Source organism: Embiotoca jacksoni, unplaced genomic scaffold, assembly GCF_022577435.1.
Source record: "Embiotoca jacksoni isolate LCO1_2020_lvr unplaced genomic scaffold, fEmbJac1.0.p SCAF_2, whole genome shotgun sequence".
In the NCBI taxonomy this organism is placed as follows: domain Eukaryota; kingdom Metazoa; phylum Chordata; class Actinopteri; family Embiotocidae; genus Embiotoca; species Embiotoca jacksoni.
In genome coordinates, this window is record NW_027185340.1 from 15,837,853 (window position 1) to 15,863,649 (window position 25,797).

At 40.1% G+C, this 25,797-nt stretch overlaps 1 protein-coding gene across 2 annotated transcripts in view; it reads left to right on the forward strand.

Annotated features, from left to right (window-relative positions):
• LOC138201346 (neuropilin-2-like) overlaps positions 1-24,347 on the forward strand; it is a 91,287-nt gene extending 66,940 nt beyond the window's left edge. The window contains exons 13-18 of one of the 2 annotated variants that reach the window (XM_069154756.1): positions 109-273; positions 5,703-5,971; positions 6,143-6,239; positions 8,056-8,088; positions 18,998-19,060; positions 20,251-24,347. In XM_069154756.1, coding sequence (XP_069010857.1) covers positions 109-273; positions 5,703-5,971; positions 6,143-6,239; positions 8,056-8,088; positions 18,998-19,060; positions 20,251-20,579 — 956 coding nt within the window. In that variant the 3' untranslated portion in view covers positions 20,580-24,347. Of the gene's footprint in view, positions 1-108; positions 274-5,702; positions 5,972-6,142; positions 6,240-8,055; positions 8,089-13,107; positions 18,544-18,997; positions 19,061-20,250 lie in introns of those variants that run through there. The other variant, XM_069154757.1, reaches the window with a different exon arrangement.
• Positions 24,348-25,797: the final 1,450 nt, after the last annotated feature.

The window sequence follows — 25,797 nt, forward strand, 5'->3', positions numbered from 1 at the left end:
TAAAGAACAGAAAGAGAAAACGAGTTGGTAATGTTTTGTTTTTTTGTCGAAGCAGATGCACCATCAGACATCTTTAATCGCAGTCTGTTTATCTCTTTCTCGACTCAGCCACCACACCATCGCTGTCGGCGGTGTGCGACTTCGAGCAGAGCTTGTGCGGGTGGTCGGCTGATCCACACTCAGGTGTGAGCTGGTCCCTGCACACGGCCAGCGGCAGTTCGACCGGACACGGCACGCACGGGACGAGGCAGGACCTGGCACTGGGCTCAGACAGTGAGTACATCCTGTACTTTAGAGGTTCTCATTTTCACAGTACAACAACATGTGGAGGTGAGAACACAATTTGTAGGTGACCGACTTCATTTTTTTCATTTGAATTTTATGCTGCAGATAGGGAATTATTATACAGTCAAACAACAGCAATTACTGGCACACCAGGAGCTCGTGCTGTGTATTGATGACATGTTTAAAGTGGAGAAAAGAGAGAAGGTTTCGGTAAAGACCCACGTAGTGAATATGAGTCAGGAATTAAAGGTTTTAGAATATTTCCCTTTGATACACCAAATATAAGATGGTCCTAATTATTTTTATTTTAAAGCTCCACTTCATTTCATTCTTTGCTGTTTGATAAATTTTATTATTTTGCTCTCGTAAAAAAGTTTTTCAGTATTTTTTTTTTTTTTTACTCAGTCGGAGCATATCTTCTCTTTCAGATTGCATAATGTGTCAGAAAACTCTCCTAACTTAAAGTGAACTTGAATAAGTGCAGTAGCCTAGCAACGCTCAGTTATAAACAACCCAGAATGCAACACTGTCCACTCTCAGGTTCCATGTGCACTATAGATGTGGTAGGATCAGTGGAAAAGCTGCAGCTGCAAACACATAAATCTCTATTTCTAAAGCATGATTTCCAGAAGGATTTTTTTGGTACATTTTCACATGTTGAAACCTGCTCTTAAAAATTCCAACATGTCTCTTAGTAAAACCGCTTACAAATACCCACAAATCAGGAGAACAATAATTGATAGTCACAGCTTTAATGTGCAAGCTTTCTCAGACAGACTTTTTACAAATTTACCAACCAGACTTTCCATCTTTTAAAACCTCCGCAGGGTTAGAAGCCATTAAAGGGATTTATGGGCAGGTCCTCTCCTCTAATTAAACATTCAAACTTTCTGAAAACTCTGTGTGCCCATTAGAAACCCGTTCATCTTTCTGGGCATTCTTCATTTCAAGATATTTCTCAACTTTTATACACAGAAAAGAAAGCAGCGTCATCATTGAAATATTTGACCTTCCTTTGCACAAAGCCTTCGTAAGATAATTAAGAGCAAAATACTTGTCCTGTGGTGGAATATTATGCATCCCAGCGCTGGGAGAAACCACTGACAGCAACTATGATGCAAGGATTTCACTCTCATCTGCTAAAACTGTACCATGTCTTAATTGGAGGTTTTCTTTTGGTATAATAGTTTCACTTTCTCTAACCTAGTTTGCTACTTCTTTTTGTTTTTTTTGGCTTTTCTTTTCCACGTTTCCTCTTAGTCCAAAACTTTTTTCTTTGTGTCTTTTTGAAGTTATACTCCTTCCCCATATTTTGTTCATTTTCACTTCATCACTGTATTTTATACTTGGAGCATCTTTTTCTCCTTTAATTGTCTTACTTCAGTCACCTTGTTTGCTCTTTTTCTGCCTTCTTTTCCTTACCCTTACAGCACCCTGCGTCTTTCCTTCCTTCCTTCCTTTAGAAGTCATTCACCTCTTTTTCAAATCTAACTCATAGTACTTTATATAATTTCTGTATTTTCCCATCTCTTTTCACCTCCAGCCGTCTCACTCCATCACACTGATCACCTCTTTCTCTCCTCACTGACCTCTCCTCCATTTCCCTCAGTGCTACTTGCCTTTTTCCACATCTGTCCATCTTTAATAGGAGAGCAGGAGGATAACCAAGACTGTTTTATCAATCACACACACACACACACACACGCGCGCACGCACACACACACACACACACACGCACACACACACACACACACACACACACACACACACACACACACACACACACACACACACACTCTTACTGTACTTACACACCCATAAGGTGCACATACATCGCCCACAGCGGTCAGATAAGTCAGATGATGGCTTTGACAGAAGTGCTGCCTTAGCTCTACAGCTCTCCCGGAGGCTCAACTCACACTCCCACACACACACACACACACATACACTGAACTCACCCCCACTCAAGGTGGGACTGTCTGTGTGTTGAACACTCGGAGTGTGTGGGTTTGTTTCACACACGACCTTGCCATCCAGCAAGGTTTTCTTTGTATCTGTTGAAACCATCCAGTTCATGGTTGACTGAACAGCTCCTTCATAAACAGACAGGGCCGTGACACAAGGCGAAGCTCTACATCTCGCTAGGCTGCTGCTGCACGAGTACGAATATGTGCATGCTCCTGCAAACACGTTCACGTACACACGCGTATGTATGCGCCCTTGTGGGTGTATGCCTGCCTGTGTGTGAGTGTGTGTAATTGACTTAGCAGTGTCCCTGTCTCCGTGTTTGACAGCAACATGACATTAAGTCTTGTTCTACTGCAACATTAGCATGGCACCCTGTCTGAAAGCTGTCTCGATATGCGAATCAAAACCCCATCCCTCGTCATTAGGAGCCCTTTTAGGGTTTTAAAGGAGAAAATCCGACCTGAGCAGAGCACAGAAGTTATTCTTTTGATCTCGGATATGTTGAGACTGAAATTATTTACTCTGTAAAGACTCACTGAAAGAAACCCTAGATGGTAGTAATTGTTCGAAGTCAAATAACAGTATTGATACAGAAGAAGGGTTTATAGAAAGTAAACGGAGATAATCAACACACTAATCTTTGTTTTGCATCGAAGTCCGTTATGTGATCCAAGAAGTTAAACTGCAATGCAAAATATAATAACAATAATAATAATAAACTTTATTTGTATAGCACCTTTCATACAAGAGATGCAGCTCAAAGTGCTTCACAGCAAGAAAATGACATGCAGTGTTTCACATAAAAACAAATACAAGGGAACATTTTAAAATATTGAAAAGAAATTAGATAAAACATAAGAAACAGATAAAAAAAAGCATAAGAAACAGATAAAATGCATAAAAATGAATACAGGTAGACTTGATTTGGGTCATTCTCTGGGATTCAATTTATGATATGAAGTAGCATAAAAAGCAGTTGTAGCAGTTGTACGTCTTGTAATAATCATCTGTTTCTATTATTACATCTCACATTACACTCAGGGCCCGTGTGAAACCTAAATGCACACACATACATGCATATGATATCCACTCACTCTAAGCGGCAACCAGCAGTGACGTCACTGATTGGCTTGTGAACGGCCGTTATGAAGCCTCGAGTTCAGATATTGTCCGGCACCATCGTGCTAGTTCGGAGCGGTTTGGAGCCAGAAGTGACCACATTTGGACGAGCTTTAGGGTAGCAAGCAGTCAAAGCATCAAACAGACAAGCCACCAGAAACACGGCTTTTTGGGCTTCTTTTCTAATAAATGACGGGATGTTCCACCAGAAAATTAATAAGAAGGAGCGACTTTAGCTATCAAACACCGAAATAACTTGTGGAAAAAATTTATTGACTTCATATTTCATGAGAGAAGTTGAATGGGAGTCTATGGAGCCGGAGGCTTTTTGGAGCCAACCTCTAGTGGCACTCGATGGCATTGCAGCTTAAGGCACTTCCGTATCGGCCTATTTGTCAGACCAAGAAGCTACGTCCAGTTTTATATACAGTCTATGATTGATAAGGAAGGGAAGGGAGGAAAAGCAAGGGTTGAATGAAAGAGATAAATGACACAATATTCGTAGTTTTGCAATGAATTCCTTCTTGTGATCCAAGAGGTGCAACTGCGATGCAAAATATAATAATCAGCTCTCTCACGTTACACATTATGCCCAGCCCTGTTTGAAACCTAAATACAGACAGATACATATTGTGTACTTTTTCTTTCAAACTTAGAAAGGATACATATACATAAGGATACATGAAGGGACATATACAAAGAAACTGCACCTGGTTACACACATGCAAAACAATGAACAAATACACACTAGACACTGAGAGGTAGACACACACAATGAGTGACAGATGAACTCACAAACACAAACATGCACACAAAGATATAAACATAAACAAAGATATCTAAAATTGAACTAACACTCATGTAAACAGACAGCAACACACACACACACACACAGACATCCACACATTTCCCTCCTTCCCTCCCTCAGAGCCTATTCTACATCCCTGCCTATCCCTCCCATGGAGAGTTGTTAATTAATTCCCTCCCTTTGTACGTTCACCAAGATCAAACGCGGAACGACAGAAAAACACTGCAACTTTTCTCTAACTGTACTTAATGAGCAACGGTAATTTAGGTCCCCCTTCTTTCTTTTTTTTTTCATTGCCTCCACAAATCCATTATTCATTCAGCATGATGTGCTGTAAAAAGCAAATGTTTTTCTTCCTGTCTTAGCTGAGGGAGAGAAAAGATAGATAGATAGATAGATAGATAGATAGATAGATAGATAGATAGATAGATAGATAGATAGACAGATAGACAGATAGATAGATAGATAGATAGATAGATAGATAGATAGATAGATAGATAGTTGTTGGTTTTTTTTACCCCTTTGACTTTTGCCTTTTGTTCCTTCTCCTTTCTTTCCCTCTTCTTTTGTCTCTCTCTCCTCATGAGGTGTCACACACAGTGTCTGTCTGTCGATAAAAAGACGATTTGCAGCTCCAGCGAAGCTTTTACTCTCTGGATATAATAGACAAACTAGACAAACAGCCAAACACAGCACCAAGCTAATGATTATGGTTCTGTTTGAGGTGGGGGTGAAAAAAAACACTACAGCACTGCTTTTCTTTCTTGCTCACACTTTGTTTGTTCATTCTTTCACTCTTGTCACTCCGTCCTTCGCTTCACCCTCGTTTGCTCTCTGCCCATCTTTCTATTCATTCTTTAAGCTGAGAGTAGAGAAAGGGAGTGAATTAGATTCTTTTTCTTTTTTTTTTTAAATAGAGCGAGTTGGTTTAAGGGAAGGACATAAACACACACACACACACACACACACACACATATACAGTGCACATACAGAACCATTGTGACTGTACTGGTATAATGGCTGTGCTGACTAAGTAGCAAAAACGAACAGAATGAGGTGTCAGCAGTCAGAGTGATTAGGGCTGTTTAACAGAGCTGTGTGTTTGTGTACGTGTGTGTGTACGTGTACGTGTACGTGTGCGTGTGTGTGTGTGTGTGTGTGTGTGTGTGTGTGTGTGTGTGTGTGTGTGTGTGTGTGTTTTTCAAATGTATCTGTAGCCATTAGCAGCCATGATGAAATGGCCGTCTCATTTGTGGCTAAGCCTCATACCACAGACTGATGGCGGTAATGCGTTAAATTCCAGACAACCACACAACCCACAGCACTGTCACAAATCATAAAATGCATTAAAATGGAACCCATTTAATGAATAAAATGCAAATAGCGCACAGAATGCCATTAATGTGGTGTCATATTTACCTCCCTATGAAAAAAAAATAGTGACGTGCCAGTTTCAAGGCTACTAATTTATCTTCTACTATTATGATAACAATACAATTCTCTTTTTGTTCCATCCTACCAGGTTTTTCAGGGAACTACCTCCACCTGGACGCAGGCGCCCACACCCAGCGCAAGAGAGCCCGGTTGCTGAGCCCCGAGGTGGGGCCAGAGCGAGGCCCACTCTGCCTTCTGTTCTACTACCAGCTCCTGGGGGAGGCGCAGGCCAGCCTGAGAGTCCTGCTGAGGGACAGCGACCAGGAGGAGACCCTGTTGTGGGTCCTGAAGGGAGACCAGGGTCCTCATTGGAGAGAGGGCCGCACCATCCTGCCCCAAAGCCCAAAAGAGTATCAGGCAAGTAGGCTATAGCTGCTAGAAAACAGCCATTTACGACTGCATGTGCTGTTATAGATCTTTGCTGCACACGTAAGCATGAACAGAAATACACACTGTTTATCCATCGCTGTGTGTTCTAAATAAAGAAACTAATACATTATCGAAAATGTCTCTTTGTCTCTCCTCTAGGTGGTATTTGAGGGTTTTTTTGATCATCCAACAAGAGGACACATCAGAATAGACAACATCCACATGAGCAACAGCATTGAGCTGGAGCAGTGCACACGTAAGTCCCACATGAGAGCCTGTTTCCACATTTATTAATATGCTGGTCAGTGTGTCTGTATATGATTCTCTCACACAGGCACACCAGACCTTTTATTCTATGTTTTCACCAGAGACCAGATGAGAGAGAGTCAAGAGGGGGGAAAAAAAATCATAATATTTCTCGTTTACACGCACGCACGCACGCGCACACACACACACACACACACACACACACACACACACACACACACACACACATCGGAAAAGAAAAATATATATATAAAAAAGAAAGTAGGCCACAAACGGCCTTTGGGCATGGATTCTAATCTATCTTTCATTATATCTCCCTCTCTCTGTCTCCTTAAGTCTTTTCCTATACCATCCCATCCTACCGTTTCTTCATGCTTCTCATCTCTCATTTCATCCATCCCATAGTATCGTCTTCCATCCAGCCTCAGCCGTCAAGCACATAAAATAATGTGTGTGCCCGTGCATGATCAGAGAGCAACATGTAGCTGTGATTAAAATACCAATGACACTTTTATGACTATTGACTTTCCTTTCTGTGACCATTACAGTTGTTTTGCTTGGAAAATTGCACATTTACATGCGCAGCTTGTGCTCTGACAACTTTTTTTTTTAAGATGTGTCTTGTTATAAATGCATGGGGTTAGAAAGATGTGGGCTTTTAGTTATCAACTTGTGATATAAGAATTGTAGGATCCATAATGTTTCAAGCTTGGCTCCTCTGTTTAGGAACTTAAAACCAGAATATATCTCTGCCTTTGTTGTTTCCACTTTGTCCGGGTTTCATAAGTGATCCAAGCACAGACTCATGGGGGCTTTTATCTGGGATAACATACTCTTATGTCTTTCACTTTTCCCACCAGTTTGTTTTCACCATTCTCTTTTTTTTTTTTTTATTCCACTTCCTTCTTTTTTTTTCTTTTTCTATTTTCTCACTTTCATAATAGATGTCACATCCTCCGGCAAATAATAAACAGCAGTAAATTTCAGTCCATGTTCCCATGACCCTTTAACTTACCTCTACCCTTCCTTTCCCATTCCTTAATTTCCCATTTCTTCACCCCGTCCCTCACCCTTTTCACCCCTTCTTTCTTTTCTTTGAGTGAAAAAGGATAGAAAAACAACAAAATAAAGAGAAATCACAGGAAGGAGAAACAGAATGACAAAGAGAAATTGAAAACAAGTGAGAAATGACAGACACACCAAGACAGACACTTAGAGAGACAGACCTCCCCTCTTCCAACCCCTTTTGTCTTGGCCTTTTTATTTTCTATTCATTTTGTAAAAAATAACTGTCATCCTGGAAGATTTGCCTTTAGACTCTTAAACTATCTCTGAACTCAACAAATCTTTATTGATTTTCTCAAAAAAGAGTAACAGATGCCTGAGCAAAGAGCGCAGTGCAGTGCAATTTTGCAACTATATTAAAATGCATTTCTGTGAGCAGTCGTTGAAAATATCACCACCTGTTTAATCATCTAAATATGCCACAGCACACTGAGAGATTAAGCAAATCCCAAAGATAATGTTTTTTCTGTATAATATATTACAAAGGGATACTTTAGGAGGGAATATTTAATAAAATCATATTTAGACAAATGGTATTTTGGTTTAGTAGAGTTAGTGACTGATTGATAAGTAAAAAGAGGACAGAAGTTTCATCTTAAATTTGAATCACCAAATGATTTATATCAAAATGGTTCTTTTCAGTGCACTCAAAAGAAGTGTGACACATATCCCTTCAAGTTTATTCTTCATCGTCGTACCTATCATTTACAATAACATTTGTTTTTTTCTTTCTTTTCCAGAGCCGTTCCCTGCCTTAACTCCTGGCATATCCAGTAAGTTCTGCTTCCTGTGCATTTCTACTTCCTGTGCCAACATGTCTGTGCTTCCTGCTTGTTGCTTAGCTCAGCTCAGCTCAGCTCGCAGCAGTACACTGGCCCTGAGTAGCCTTGTTAGCGCATAAGACGTGTTACCATACAGTCCCCTGCAGTACATATAGTTAAACAGACAGGAGCTTAAGTTTGATTTACCACATAATTTCCAAACTAAGTCTAAATGTGGTTTTGTACATGTGATTCTTTTAAATTATATCCGCATAACCAAGTTGAAACAGTGTGTAACACTGTAAGAGTGAGTACATATATTTTATAGCTGATTTTAACATGCAGATTTGATCCACATAGTGACAACATTGCAACTTGCTGGAATGAGTCCACTGCATTTTTAAAGCATGACTCCCTGCATGCTGTGCTGATTCTATTTATGTAGTTCGGATTGAAAATGAGACTTTTCACCACATAAACAAATAGACACATGAGCATTTACTACAACAACAGCAAGACAGGCAGAGTTACATCAGGGTGTCTTTAAGCGTGTGCAGGGCACCCTACTGCGTGTGATCTGTCACTGGTGTACACGTTGTGTTTCTCCGTGTATGCACAGTGAATTACTGAAGTTGTGTTGATTTTCAAATGCTCCTAATGGTGGATGGCTTATCAAATAACATAGGGAATGAAAGTTAGTCTTAAGTTTATCATGAGGTCAGGGTTAACTTGCTTTATGTGGTCTTTTTCTCTGTTCATCAGTGAATTTAAACGCAGATCTGTTTTTGTTACGGTCTATCAGTTCCTCCTGCACACTTAACTGTAAAGAGTTATTGCTTATAATTTATTTATTTATCTTGATATGTTCTCATTCTGCAGTACACACCATCTTTTGCGGTGACACCAACCCCTTCAGTCCTTCTTCCTTTGGTTCTCTCTGCTTCTCTTCTTCTTTTCCACTCTGCTCCTCCCTCTTTTGTGTTTCCTTTTTCATTATTTTCTTCCTTTGTCTTACCTTCTTCACCTCTTCTCTCCTCCTCGTCTGGTTGTTGGTCTATTACTGAGCCCAGCCAGTTCCTGAAATCCCCTGCATGAAGTGCCGAGCCAACTTCCCTTTTCTTCTCTTCCTTTTTTATCCTTCATCCTTAAATTGGCCAGTCTGAAGGAAGATAAAAAGGTTCAGGCAGATGCTCGTTTATTTTCAAAGTCTGGGTTGGGAGCTGAACCACTGCCTGTGTGTGTGCTTTTGTTCAGAGAAACACAACATGTAAATACTGCGGGTTTTTTTTTTAAAGAGCTGACCTTCAGTGTAGAGATATTATTCCACATATTAAAACATATTTGACCACTCTGAGAAGCATGTCAGGACTTAGGTGATGTTAATTATGTTGTTTTTTAATTGGTGATTTAGACAAATTTCTTTAGTGTATATGCAGATACTGCAGATAATGTTTTTTTGTTTTTTTTTTAACCTGGGGACTTAAGCACAATAATTTCGGCTGTGTGATTACGATTACAACACTTTCATTCCGTTAGTAGACATATGGTACACAATGTTAGTGTTAAAAATGAGCAGGTGTAGCAGACAAGAGAACAACATGGTACTCTTAACTTAGTTCAGCTCAGTGTGTGCGTGCGTGCGTGTGTGTGTGTGTGTGTGTGTGTGTGTGTGTGTGTGTGTGTGTGTGTGTGTGTGTGTGTGTGTGTGTGTGTGTGTGTGTGTGTGTGTGTGTGTGTGTGTGTGTACAACTGGTCCTAGTATGTGAATAGATCAAAAACATTCTTTGAATACTGTCAGATACTCGAGCAGTTCAATAAAAGCATAAATACCTTTCCAAAAATAGTAAAAGCCAACAGAGAAACCCAGGAAAGTAAAATCACCTGTCTAATACCTAAAGTATTTGACTTAATCCTTGTGGGTTTATTAGACTATTGAATCCTGAAGAGCTATCATGTGATTCCCAGCATGACAACAGAATTGCTTCTGACATGCAGGATGTTTTTATTAGCCTGAAGGTTACATTTCTCCTTTGGGATACTTATTAAAAAGTGATCCAAGACCCAAAATGTTTCTCTTTGGATGAGTGAATGTAGTTGAACCTTAGTCAAGACTAACTACATTTATTAGAAACAGGTCAGTTGTTAATCATTGTTGTCAGTGTCTTGATGTGAAGTTGTAGTTTCTGACACTTTTAAAATTCATTATGAGAAGCATATTGTAGTTTTAAGCACCGGTCAACTGGGGTTTCTGCAAGTATCCAGCAGGTTGAAAATTAAGTTGAAGTTAGATTTTGAGGGATTTTTGCATAAAATATAAAGTTAATTTGAGGAGAATTAAATTGAGTTTAACTTGCCCTTTGGTAGGGACACATAAGTAACAGAATCTGCCAAGTGGAGTAAAACAATAATAAAAAAAAAAGTATTATTAAATAAAACAAAGATTCATCTTATGTAGAAACTTGGAGAGACATTTCAAAGAATCTCTCCATAAGCTTGATTACATGATAATTGTTTAGGTTCTTTTTTGTATCCGTTGCAACCAAATTGTCATTCTTCTGAGAAGACATAGCTGCTTTTCTCATTGAGATACTTTCAGGCAAGGTTACTGATGTGTGAAGTGAGAGATTCGGAAACTCTTGTGACCAAACTTCCTTGAAAGCCACAATTTTTAGCTTTAGTAATGGTGCTCTTGAGACATCCAATTCTTTTTTCCTCTTTCCTCCCCCAAAAAGCAAAGTATTGGTCAATTTTTTCAGCCCTGGAAATTATCTGTCTCTTAATCCACCGGTGGGAAGGCACTCCACGCAGGCTGCTTAGAGCGCAGCTTTACAATCAAAGCCAATTTTAAACCCTTAAAGAGTACGTCTGAACTTAAAAAAAAAAAAAAGTAAATTAAGCTCACTGGTTTCCTTGAGGTTCTGCTTTCCACATCTCCTTCTTCATTTCAGCCTCCTTCATTTCATTATTTCTCTCCTCTGTCTCCTCTCCATCTACCTCTTCCTCACCTCTGTCTGCTATCTTCCTTCCTTTCTTTCTTGCTAATGTTGCTTCTTTCTTTCATTTATTCTCTTCTTTCTTTTCCTGTCTCTCTCTCTCGTCTATAACCTCTCTCTCAGCGGATTTCTTTCACAGAGAGTTGACAGAGTATTGAAGTTTCAGACAAACCCTTTAATGCAGGATTAAAGATATCATGGCAGGATTAGCTCCCTCCCTTCACTTCTTCACCCCTCCCACCCTCTCTCCTCTCACTTTCTCCCACCCCTCTCTATTTCACTCCATTCTTTCTTCCAATAATGCCTTCTACTTATCCTTTCTCTACCCCTGTAATTTCTCTCTTTCACTCTCCATCACTTTCTCTCCCCAGTCGACTTCAGTGTGATCTTGCCCTGATAAAAAAAAAAGAAAGCTGCATCCTACCAAATACAACTTCTTAACACTCCCCACCCTTTGTTGAAGTCAGCCAGTCACTGCATAATCAAGGCTTTGCATTCTCTGAGCGAACTTGAACGCATGGCATGGGCCTTTGCGTGTCAATGGGCGGCTTATGCTTGTGACGTTTGCATCAATCGAAGAATACTATGTGCAAAAAACAAATGTGCATCAGCATCTTCCATGAGAAATGGAGTCTTTAATTGAATTACAATATGGTATTGGATGTTTTAATATTGACAAAGTGAGCTAAATCTGAAAGCTGAAAGTCTGTTTTTGCCTGATTTTGACATTTTAAGTGTATTTAAATAAAAGAAAGGCACAACAATTTCAGCACACCCATTAATTGACCATTCACTCACTTAGTCACTGTTGCTCGGCCTGTCAAGCTTTCTGTTCTCACAAATCATATATGCAGCTTAATACGATGTCAGTGGTGTATTTACGTTTTGAAATCTTTAAAAAAAAAAAAAATTGGTTCCTCAGACCAACGCCTGAGGAGTTTATTAGCTGTATCTAGGTAGCTCATGTTCATGTTTGCCAAAAGAAGTCTTACTTGATGTTAGGCCAATGCCAGGCAATAAGTCGCATCCTCACTATCCATGTTAACAACATTGAAATACACAGCTCTTGTATTGCAGTTCAGAGATAGTTCATCTTAATGTTAGCCTATTTTTACTCAACATTATTAAACATGATGAGGAAAATTTAATATCAGGTAGAACATTTCAAATGTAATATTTAAAATACAGATAGGCCGGCTAGTCTGTACGCTAAGTAGGCCTAGCTAAAGTAATGTTGCTAGTTTATCAAGTGTACAACAGCCTCGTAGCCTAATAGTTTTTGTTTTAGCTAATAAGCTAGTTAGCCAGACAGGCTAATGATGCAGTATAGATAACCATACTGTACAAACCATTTTCTATTTGTTTTTGCGTGTGCAGTTTTGGAAAGGCTAAAAGAATAGGGCACTTTAAGACACCTTCTTAAAATACTATGTGGAGGAATTCAAAGCTTGACAGACCTGCTATATCGCCGACCTTGTCACAATTTGAAATGGGTTTAGTGAACAATGAATCATGCTGCCTTCAAATGGAACTCATGAGCTCGTGGTTACAACATTGGAAGTCATGTTTGCGGTATGCTTGGTGATCAGTTGTTAAGTCATGAGAACACCACTGCTGGGGAACGGCAACATGGACAGCGGCTAGAAGCCACAGAGGCTAACAGTGTAGCAAGCTAGCAGGCGTGTAAAGTAATGCAGGAAATGCAGAGGTATAATGTCAGAGGAAGAAGATGAGGACATTGGGAAGCGCAACATTTTTCTAAAAGTACAATATATCAACTTATCATCCAACAACAAATTAACTCTCATAGCCTCCGCCATTTCCTGAAACGTCAACAAACCTGTCCCAACTCATGAATTCTGAGTTTTCCGAAAATTCAGAGGTCGTGAATACTACAAGACTGTTATTGTGAACATGGTAATTACCCCATTTGAAGGCAGCATCAGACAATCAGCAGCTTTTAACTCAACAATGCCGTCTGCATGCTTGCCTCGCTCATCGACTGAGCCGACCAGTAATGTGTCCTCCTGCCCTCCAGGGGGTGCCATATCTGGGATGGAGCCCACAGTAGACACAGTGGAGGTGCAGCCGGTCCCTGCCTACTGGTACTATGTGTTGGCGGGAGGCGGCGCCCTCCTGCTGCTGGTCACTGTGACCGTGGTGGTGACACTGTGCTGCCATCGGTACCACTGGGCGACCAAGAAGACCAGCAGTAGCCATCATCATTCAGTGATGTACCACAACAGCCAGCAAAACTGTTACCAGAACCAAAACCCCAGCTGTAATCTGATCCACAGCCCTGACCAAAACCACCTGTACCCAGGTACCGGGCCAAGTCTTGAACCCATGCTGACCGTAACACTGGAGAAAGATGACAGCTATGACTCCCGGTGTTGAAATGACTGGACTCAACTGAATTGTATTAGAATGCTTTGTTCAGTTAAAGCGATCGAGGAGCGTGGAAGCTCCCTGAAATGAATGAGCAACAGCAGCATTCAGCATAATCACCACTCTTCTGATGAGAATCTACATGGTTCCTGTGGCTGATGACTGATCGAATTAACTGATCAGGAAAACCTGTTTGCCTGAAACTGAAGTCCTGACATTAAATGACCCCTCACTGAAGAGAGTACTGGAGATAAAGTCTCCATTTCTGATGGCTGAAGACGGTATTTTTTCTGATGTTCTTAAGAGTGTACTGGCCTCTACATCTGCAACCGCATCCTGGACATGAGCTGGATCATGAACAGAGTAAATCACAGGCAGACAGGTAGACCGTGGACAAGACATATTGCTTGTGCGTGAAGTGTACAATGACATACTTCTCTCTTCTATAAATGTCAGAGCAGGATATGTCTGTCTGCCCTGATCTGATCTGCAGCCTGGACACTGTCTACCTCCAAATGACAGAGAGTGGATGTATACACAGGGATAGAGGACACACTGTGTTTGTGTGCTGCATTAAGAGTGATGGCTATTTCTTTGGGACTGAATGAAGCTGCAGTTTGTTTGTCCACATTGAGAGTTTGAGAGTGACAGGGCCAGATAAATGAAAAAAAAAAAGAAGGGGAAAAGCAAAGGAAGAAATGGCGTTGTCCATCCATATGTAAAAGATAGACGGCAACATATCCACAGTGAGACAGCTTACATCACATCAAAACACAAAGGCTCAAAGATGCGCTCCAATATATGCACGGACACTTTGAAGACTTTTCAAGCCCCACATGTTACCTTGAGTGCATTTTTCATTACATCCTGGATATGCCTTTTTTTCTTTTATATATATATATATATTGTGCTGTAAAACTATTACCCTCTTCAGAATGAGGTAGTGCCTCTGTGTCAAATATGAGTATGAATGATGCTGTTTTACTCTACAGTTTGCTGCCTTGACCTCATGGATAATCCAATGCCTGTGTCTGTTAATGTTCAAATTAAACGTCTTTGTACGTCCTGCTTACATTAGACTGGGTGAATGAAACAAAACCAAAACATCTGAAGGTGGAGGCATGCCGTCTTTGCTGTCTGTACAACAAATCTTTATTTTGTGGACTTAATATATTACACAATTACATTATAAAGTCAAACATTTCTGTACATTGGCCTGCTATCCTGAAAAAAGAAATCATACATTTGGCTATAAAATGACCAGTTTTTCTTCTATTTATCAAATAAGACCAAACATGCTGTGACAAAGAGCATCTTACTTATGAAGCCTTTAAAAAAAAAAAAAAATCATTTATCAGCTCTGTTGTTAGTGTTTTTGGTCTTTTCAATAAAGTAAGACTGTCATATTTTTTAAACTACCTATTCAAACCCATATGTATGTATTGGCATCAATCACTTCATATCCCCCTGAGTTCATAGAGTAAGCAGTGTAAGTGTGCGTGAGCATTTACTCAACAGGTGTAACGTGATACATTTCTGCAAAGTTGTTATGTATTTTTTTTGCAGTTGGGTAATAACATTAGCACTTTTCTTCTTAATATTAAGTTACTGAAGGTTGATTGATAATTTCATAAATTTACTGTGAAACTTTTGAATAATAAGTTGACTAATGTGCTTGTTTTAAATAGGTCTACATGTGTTTCTGATGTTTAATAGTCACACAATGGTTGTTGTTTTATATACAGGCGGGATTATGTTGATTCTGTTCACTGAGATGATCTTAATAACTTTTTCTTGACTTTCATTTGATGTCAATCCCTGAAGTTGGAGCTCTTTCGAAACAGCAAATGTTTGTCCCTCATTAAGAGCATCCAGTTAAATTCCGAGGTACACAAAACTGAAGCAAATCAATATGTTTTGTGATCGAGAAGCCCTGTATCATCCCTATTCAGACCCACATTGTGAAATTGGATGTTCTGGACTTCTCAGCAGTTCACCATCCTGTGTTGTGTACCTCCCCCTCTACATCATTTTGTTCATGCCCAAATCCCCCGGCCCTTTTATCAAAACCCGCTTGTTCCTATTCTACTGCTTCCCTTCATCGCAAATCCTCCCAGTAAAAACCACAGGAGATAAAATGAGAAGCAGAATTGGAGGGGAGCAAAATCTCTCAGAAGAGAAGGGCCCATTAAGTGAGCCCCCTTTCTCTCCAAAGAATGCATCCAGAGATGGATGGAGATGAAAGAAGTAAAAAAAAAAAAAAAAAAAAAAAAAAAAAAAAAAAACCTACTCTCTATACTTTCTAAAGATAGATTTTTTTTTTTTCCTTTTACTCTAAGAGGGAGGCTAACAGGGAGGCAGGTTGGGGTTTGGATTGAAGGAGCGAGAGAGAATCGAAGGAGGAGGGCAGGTTGTTTCAAACACAAAAGCAGATGAAAGAAGTCTTTTGGCAGAATAGACAGTGTGATGAAGACACACATTGCATGCTCTGCACACATACACAAGCACACTCCATCTAACCAACACAGACCTATGTGAGCAAAAAAAAAAAAAAAATCCAGATTTCCACCGAGCTCTTAAACACAGTCATTTAAATCATTGTTTCGTGCATTTTTTTCACACTGCAGATCTCCTCCATATTGACTTATTTTATCCTACTGTGTCTCATGGAAAGCTGTTTTGTGCTTTAGTCAACAAGTATTTTAGTTATTTTGTGCTTGCATATCCATTTTCTGCCTCCCTCGCTCCTCTGCCTTCCATTTCAATCGACTTGGGTATGATTTACACATTATATGACTCATTCTAGCAGCCCTGTGCCATAACCCAATCAATGTGGGTCTGAATTCAAATACAGGAATGATATATGGCTGTATTTATGTTGTGCTACCTATGCACTTTTCTTTCTCATTCTCTCTCTCTGTCAAACTTTTTGCAAGATTTGGAAAACGTTCTGGCGCCTTTTCATGCGGCGCTTTTAAATCAACTTCCCCTCACTTCCCCTTTTCCATCGCAGACTACTTTGAAGCCCTTTAATATTTCTAATTAGTTAATGGAGCTGATTGCATTCATAAAACCCTGCGGTAAGCATTTATAGCCCTCAGGCCATCTCTGTTTTTTTCCTCTCTTTCCTCCTCCTCTGTTTCCCGGAGAAATATTATCAGTACAAGCACTCTAACAGGTCCTCAGGCCCCCTCTGCAAGTGCGAATGGTGCCAAAGAGCAATTTCGGTCTCTGCCTGAATAAAAAAGACGCCTTTTTTATTTTTCTCTTTTACTAATTGGAGAGGGGAGATAAAATGGGGCTACAGGGAGTTTTAATCTCCTTTCAGATCCATGTGATGATTCTTCTCAGGATCCTAGCCTCAGGGCTTTTAGCCAGGATCATTAGAAAGTGTTCAACAGTCATCCAAAGAGTGTCCAAGCACCTTTTTTTTTTCCCTCCGGTTTCTTTTGCTATCTCTCCGTAAGTGATTTAATGTTTTGTCAGGCCTGCAGTGATTTCAGTTGACAGCGAGAAAGAAGACTTTAGAGCCCGGAGAGTCTGCTGTAGGACGACGGTACATTTACACAATAATAAGTCTAGTTTTATATTAGGAGTACGTTTCAGTAAGACCGCCACAAAATATTATAATTACAACATGACTACTGGGATCATTAACCTTAAAAAAACTGCGTTGTTTTTAAATTGAATAACATGAGAGTATAATTTATTTACTAAAACTATTAAGACTATTATCGACACTATTTGAAGTAATGGTCATAATCTGCTGGCCAATCCGGAGTCATCCAAGCTTGAATGCTTTGAGATGCCTCTCTGGTTGGCTAGATGTTTTTTTTTTTATGCCTGTATTTGACAGCTTTGTTCGCATTTGTCATGTTGTTGTTTTTTTGTTCATTTCAGTGACGTGAAGTCACTAATTTAAGTACATGTTGCGTTCAGAAAAATCAACCTTTACGATGTCATTTTTATCAAATAGATTAATGATGTTGTTTGATTTCTTTATTAATGACTGATTTTTATTGATATAAACCTGTTGAAATCTACGAAGACAGATCATTCTGAAATATGGTCTCAGTAACGGAAGAACTTGAATTAGTTTTAATTCAAGCTGTGGCTACTTTAGATTTTAATAAAAAACCAGCCTTGAAGCACTAAGCTGCTGTAACATTCAACCCCAGCTTCAACTACACCACTGTTACATTACTCTCATGCACTTTCTCTGCCTCCATTAAGAAAAGACCTTTACTTTGTTGTCTTTTCGACTTGCGCTTGATTTCACTGTCTTGCACTTTGAGTACATTAAATATTGAACATGCAAAGCCAATGAAGACACCAATAAATAACCAAATGAAGATATTCTCAACAGCTGAACCCTTGAGATCAAATACACTCCAATTAGCATAGGATTTGTTGGTTGTTGTGATATTTGAATGAAAATTGAAATGCAGTAAATTTCATTAGTTCACTCTCTAATTGAGTTTGCAAATCAATTGTGGGTCAATTAAAAAGAGATTCACTCGGGAAGAGATTCACGCACGTCTTTTATTTGAAGTAAATTACCTCATATTTAATTTATAGGCAAATATTATAGGAGTAAATATAAGTGTTCATCTCTTATTATTCAAAGTTTAAAGTTTGAATTTGAAGTTGGTGCAGGTAGTTTATAGAAGATTCAATCTGGAGATGCCCAAATTGTCTCGTAGACAAATGACCTTATCTATCTAATAAAATGAGGCTCTGTATCTTTTTTTCATTTGACTAAATTAGTTTTTCACCTCTTATCTTCTGAATATCTATTACAGTTTCACGTAATAATCTGTTTTTGGTTCCTTTGCCCTGGCAATAAATGATTATCAGCTGTCCAGATATTGCTTCTTTTTTTATTTTTTTTTGCTGGGAATTGTAACGATTGCCTTGAATAAAACTGAACTGAATTGAGCTGCGAAACCCTTCAAAGCCTTGCACTCCGGCCTGCCTCAGAAATTTAAAGTGGTATTTTAGCTTGTTGAATTTCATGGTCTTGGAATAAAAAGAAAATAGATTGTGGTGAATGTGAAAGTAATAAAAGTAATATTTTTCTATGAAACCGTTTTGTGTCTTTTTTCACAGTTCAGTCTCCACTTGTCCTCTCCTCTCCTTATCGCTCTACTAATTCTCTCAATCTCTTGACTCTTTTCAATTCTAAGCAAATAAAAAAGAGCATTGAGGCTTATCACATAATGGAACTCGCTGGCTTTATGCAGGTAGTCTGGGTGAAAAATGTAGTAACATTGCATGTTATTTTCCCTCAATAGACTGAGCAGAGAGCAAAATGGTTTATAGGAGATTTCTTGCCTGATCTCCTCAGACAGTTTAAACAAGATCACTCACTCTTTGAGTTGTTTGTGAGCTTGATTTCCATCTACAAGTATAGCTTGTGTGCTGACAACCTATAGAGATCGAGCGATGTTACCGCAACATGATGTGGACTCTTGACGAGCTCTGGAGTGACTGCATGGTTGAGATTAATACTGCTATTTTTTTCTGTCTTTTTTTAACAGATCCCAGGCCTATAGATTTTGGAAAAGATCCTGTGTTCAACCACAAGCCGCCCATCAATGGAGGTGAGGACTCCTCCTCTCCTCTCCTCTCCTCTCCTCTCCTCTCCTCTCCTCTCCTCTCCTCTCCTCTCCTCTCTCTACCTCATCCTCTCTCTACCTCTTCCTCTCCTTCTCCTCCTCCTCTCTTCCCAGCCTGAGGCTATACTGGCTGTTTTACACGTCTCATCCAAAGACTAGTGAAATTGGTCTTTAAGCAGAGGCATGCCCATGGCTCTTCGTTTTACTTGTGATTCCACAAGAAAAAACCCTGTGGCAACAGTGACAGACATTCTCTGGTGTGTGTGTGTGTGTGTGTGTGTGTGTGTGTGTGTGTGTGTGTGTGTGTGTGTGTGTGTGTGTGTGTGTGTGTGTGTGTGTGTGTGTGAGAGAGAGAGAGAGAGAGAGAGAGAAGAGAAGAGAAGAGAAGAGAAGAGAAGAGTTTGAGAGAGCATTCAAAAGTGTGTGTCTATGTGTGCATGTGGTGTGTTTCTCCTCCTCTTTCATGTTCCATGGCAGACAAAGTGAGACAGGCAGCTTCCTTCTGGGCACCTAGAAAAACATCTGTCTGTAACAATCACGGTTTACGTGTGTGTGTGTGTGTGTGTGTGTGTGTGTGTGTGTGTGTGTGTGTGTGTGTGTGTGTGTGTGTGCGTGTGTGTGCCCACTCTTCCCTGTTTCCTGCAGCCCCTTGACAGATACAAGATGAATACTTAGCCTTTACCGCACTAAACAAGTCTGTTTACTGTCTGTTTACAGCTTTCTTGTGTGTGTGTGTGTGTTTCTACTTGTGCGCCTGTTTCTGAGTGTTCATCTATAAAACACTCTAAATGCAGTACTTAATTGCAGATTGGCTTGTTCATGTGTTTACATTCATGTCTTGGATTAGCCTGATTGCTTTACTAAGTAGTTGCACATACTTCTACACCAACAAGACACATCTGAAAGCACCTTTACATTAATTACTAATTAATTTCATCCAACGTTGCTATTCAAATCGGTAACTACAGAGGTTGAGGTTTACAGAATTAACTGCTCTTGAATATATCCGCCATTTCCTTTGGAAACAGTTTATTTCCTTGAAATGACTTTCGAAAGACAGTTTTTCTTTTTATCACTGAAAATGTTATATTATTAGGCATTCAACATACAGGGTTGTTAGAATGATTCATCGTGTATAAAAACTATTTTTCAAATATTTCCTGTTTTCTCAACAGATTACGTCTTCCCAGGGTGGCCGTCCCCCTTCTCCACCCCCTCCTCCTCTGACGTGGACCCCTCCTCCGTCACGCTGGTGTCAGAGAAAGACAAGGATAACGCCTGGCTGTACACGCTGGACCCTATACTCCTCACCATCATCGTGATGAGCTCGTTAGGCGTCCTGCTGGGAGCAGTTTGCGCCGGACTGCTCCTCTACTGCACGTGCTCGTACAGCGGGCTCTCCTCGCGCTCCTCCACGACGCTGGAGAACTACAACTTTGAGCTGTATGACGGGATCAAGCATAAAGTGAAGATAAACCAGCAGAGGTGCTGCTCAGAGGCATGAGGAAGAGGAGGAGGAGGAGGAGGAGGAGGAGAACTATGGAGCACGATGGGGAAAGACGTGTCCCCTGCAAGAGTGAATTTCTTCTCAGTTTGGACAAAGACGAGAAACAAGCACTATCTGTAATTTCAGTCCCCTCCCTTGTATCCCGCTATTCCCTTTGCTCTGATGTCTGATGGGGTAACATTCAACCCAGAGTTTGCCCCACCTGTTTATGTGCCAGTGGGAACTTGTGATAATGACCCCCCCCCCCCCTCCCTCACCTACATGCTATGAGGCCTAAACTGGAGGAACATCTGACCCCAGTCTCCCCGACCTACAGTCCCATTTCTCCTCCGCCTGCAGGAGAGAGCCTGCTTGATTCTAAAAGCCTGTGAATGAATGAAGGAATGAATAAATGAATATGAATGACAGATCTACCATAGAATATAACCCACCAGCCACTGGAATGAAGTTGAGAAGGAGACGGACTACAGCACCCATGACAGCCTGGACATTTGGACCACAAATGGCAGCGCAGTCTGGGCTGTTTGGCTAAAATGTTGGGATTCTTGATGAAGACAGGAATTTCATGAATACGTACCCTTGACTGGTACAGAAGGGCAACGCAAGGGTTGTCCTCATCGGCTTGAATTTGAATGTGGCCATGTTTGTGAGGACTTCAGCACCAGTGGACCATTTGATGTGGGTACTTTTGACTTAAATCAACACATATCAAGCGAATGCCTAACCCCTCTAAAAAAAAAAAAAAACATTTTAAAAAGATATTGAATCACACAACTCAAATGAATCTAGATTTCTAATGGTAAAGAAGGAAAAGAGGATGAGAAAAGACATTTCTTTTTCTTTTTTTTTGTCGCGTTTGTTTCTGAAAGTTTTTTAGATATGAGTTCTGTGAGTTTTCAACGTCCATTAGCCTGCCATTTGGCGCTAGCTCGCTCCTTTGTCTGCCCTTGTTCTGCGCTTTGTGAAACCAGTGGCATAGAAGAGTAATGGTGACTGTTTTTGTTATGTTTTAGACTTGTGTCTCTTTGGAAAAAAAAAAAAGGTAAAGAAAAGCCAGCTTGAGTTCGTAGCTGCCCCGTAGAGCTCTTATGCCATTTTTAGACTTTTGTTTTAGCATTGTGTTGGACTCCACAGTCTTAACTGTTACTTCAGTCCTTTTCTATTTTGGCACATTTTCCATTACAGATTATTAGTCTTTGCAAAGAGTAGGAGAAAGTTAAAGTAAGACAGAAAATCAGAGGTTTATCAAAATCTAACATGCTGTTATGGAGTCGTGCTTTAGATTCAGTATTCTAGAGTTGGTTTTTGGTATATATCTATATTTTTTTGCTTTTCAGACTGTATGATGCCCAAATGATGGACAGACACTGTGTGAACAAAACGTCAGTGATTGTTTTATTGCAACCTATGGATTGCCAAAGAGCTCTGTATGTGCACGGTGGGGCTGAATAAGTGTTAAAAGAGCCTGGGTGGACTACGAGTGGTGATTCATCCTGCTGTTTGTCCACCAGTCTTAATATTGCCCCCTCCCCCCCAAACTGATTAAAGGCCGCTCAAAAATGGAAGAAGAAAGAATGACTTAACGAGGAGAATGGAAATTGTACCATCGACTTTTTTGGACACACAATCGAGCCTTAAGCTAACTACAGTATACGCTGTATCGGAGGACAGCCATCGAGGAGGGCCAGTGCTGCTGGAGAGACTGATGAACAGGAGGAGACACACCTAGAAACACAAACATGTACACACTGAAAGATACGAGGAGAAGAAAGAGGGAAAAAGATTATGGTTATGTTTACATGCAGGAGAAGCCCCAATGAGTCCAGTAAATCATATATTCAACATAATAACTGCTAAAGATTATGCTCATGTTATCAAAAGCCTCAAAATCAGGTTGCATGCAATCATTTTTATCCAGATTTAAAAAGCTGTCCCTTCTAAGAATCACATTCATTCACCACTATTTGGGTTTTGCTATTTGACTACATTTTGGCACAAAGTTAAGGGTACCCATGGAAATGTTCGACAATTAATAGCGCCATTAAATGTAGTCTTTACGGGCGCATTCCCATAAACAAATCCAAGATTTAGATTTGTTTAAAAAAAATGGTTTTGGAAATGTTTGTCCTCAATGATACATACAGTGACATTTGAGAAACCGTAAGTGTAAATATAATTCAAGCAAGGTACCTTTAATACTGCCCAGAATATAATTAATTAAATGTAATATAACAGCAAATAATTCTTATGTTAAACACATCTTTTTATCCAAATGTTGTTTTCCTGAAATTAGACTTATGTATAGACAACTAAAAGCAATTTGTGCGATGGGAACGAATGTTAGCCATTTAACCTGTAGCCTACTCGCTATTACTTTACCCTGAAGGTTTTGAACGCAACACCACTGGTGAATTATCGGTACATTTTTAATTGCAACATAAAACATTGATAAACAGCAACTAATTATCACATTTATCAACATTTATTTTTCTTCTAGTTGAAATAAACCGCCTGCCATTAAAGATGTTAGTTTTTGTACCATTCGTACTCAGGTTGGTCCTATTTGGTTCAGCAGGGGATACTGTGCATGTAAACATAACCAGTGAGACACTGAGGCGACAGACGGGATAGAACAGACGACATACACAGACTGCCAATAAGATAAACAAAATGAAACATGAAACCAGACTCTCATGAGGAGAGGTGGATGATGAGAGAGAGAGAGAGAGAGAGAGAGAGAGAGAGAGAATGACAAGCAAAGACACAACAACAACAACAACAGCAACAGCAGCAGCAGCAACAGGCAGAGCAGGAAAGTCAGTGACCCAGACGGAAATCTTGAAGTGGGAGGACTAGACACTGATCTCTCCCTGTTTTCTTTATCTTTTTCTTTGTCACTCTGCACAGCCTGAGCAGATGAAGTTAAACCCCGGGAAGTCAGTTCTGTGTTTTCTGAATCTGCGAAACATCCAGGTTATGTTGTTGTTCTCTGGGGTGTAAACTGAAAGAGCAAAAAGAAACCATAGGGTGGAAAAAGAGTGAAAGATGTCTCACTTGTTGTATCTTTGCCTGAAGCACCCATTCTTTCTTTTTGCCTTCCTCTCTCATCTCTCCATATTCAAGGGCATGCAGTGATATAGCGAGGAGGCTTATTGAGATAAAACGAACGAAGAAAATAAAAGGGATTATTAAAAGGTGTTGAAAGGTGGTCAGAAAAGGAGAGACGGAGGAAGGGAACAGTGAAGAGTTGTCTGTCCATCTAATTGTGTTCTCACTGGACTGTTTTCCAAGTGCCTTGGAGCTCTTTTATTATGTCTCCCTCTTCCCTCTCTCACTCTTTCTCTACTGGTTGTTCCTTTCTCACACAAACACACATTTAAAAGTAAGCAGTGACCAGTGAGTCCAATATGAGACACATAATCTTGCATATAAACACCACAGACATGCACACATACAAACACACACGCACAAACACACACACACAAACACACACACACACACACAGCCTAATGTCTCTCTCTCCCGCTTGACTTTGCTAACTCGTTTTTTCTGGAAGTCCAGATAGTATTACCTCTTCTGTCTCGATGGATACACACACACACACACACACGCACGACTGACAGACACACACACACAAATGCACACTACATTGGGACACACCTATACGGCACTGGCCAGATTACTCAAACTGTTGTTTGTAGACTTTGTACAGAATTTTTTTTTTTAATGTTATTATTATTATTTAATAAAGGCTAAATAACAATTCGCCTGGTTGTGGGTGTGTTTATTTTTGGGGGTCTATGTTGGAAATGACAAGTTAGTGTAACTAAATACTACTCATGTGTATTCAATGAGGCCCTCAGCACATCAAAGCTCTCCAAAGCATTTGAGGGGGGTTACCGCTTTTCAATAGGGATGGCCATTTAAGTGCCTTAAACTGCAATACTATCGTGGACTACTAGGGTTTGGCTCCAGAAGGGTTCTCGCTCTATAGACTCCCATTCAACTTCGCTCCCCAAATACAAAGTCAATACATTTTTACCACAAGTTATTATGGTGTCATTAGCTAAAGTCAATCCTTCTTGTGAGTTTTTTTAGCTGCCTTTCTGAAAGAAAAAAAAATCCCTTCATTAATGAGATATCATGCCTAAAAAGCGGTATGTTTAGGGCCGTGTTTTGTTTGAGTGACAAATCCGTGGTGCAGTCAGGTCTGGACTAAAGATGGACAGAGCGCGGTGTCCCTGAGATTGAGTCAGATTCACCGTTCACTCCTCCCCAGCTCGTCTGTCTAGACAAGAAACATGACCGCACCACGGGCATGTCAGTCAAACCAGACACGCCCCAAAACCCCACTTTTTGAGGTATATTATATAATTATTCATATAATTATTTACAGAAGGAACTGCAGAATACTGATGAGAAAGAGGGAATTCAGCAAATGACCTTGACTTGACTCAAAGAAAAAATTTACTGTATTTCACAAGAAAAATGTAACGGGAGTCAGAGGTTTTTGGCACCAGCCCCCAGTGGGCCTCAGTGGTATTGCACTTTCAGGCATTTCCATATCGGCTTAACTTTTCAAAACCGGAATCTACATACATTTTTATTTACAGTCTGGCAGTCTATGGGTGACTGCCATGATTATAATATATTTCTATCGTGTTATTTGAAAAAAGAAGCTAAGATTTTGAAAGCTACATGAAAATACTTGAACTTGAAACTTGAAATAAATAAAAGTTGAAATAACTAAACCTTGAAATTTTCACGAAATCCCAACTATCAATTTGGGGTCCGGGATGCGCTGAATTTTATATATGTTGCAGTGAAAGACGTAGTATAGGAGCTGGACATGAGTTGGTCTGCCTGAAGTAGCTTGTAGGATTCGCTTCCCTCTGTTTTGACCTGATGATGGCATTAGATGAGAAGTCACTGAAACACCAAAGTCAGTAGGATTCATCCTCAGCGCACCTGTGAAGATGTCATGGCAATCCATCAAACAGTTGTTGGGACTAACCAGCAGAACAACAGTGCCATCTCTTCTGCTTCCTGCCCTTCATTTTTGATATATTCTCTCACATTCAATCTCACTCTCTCAATAGCCTAAGAGGCATTTTGGCATTTGTGCTCACGAGAGGCAAAAGAATGAACGATCAAAGATTCTCCTCGTTCAATCGAGCTGTGAAGGCTTGCTCCTTATCAACAAGTACCCATGGAA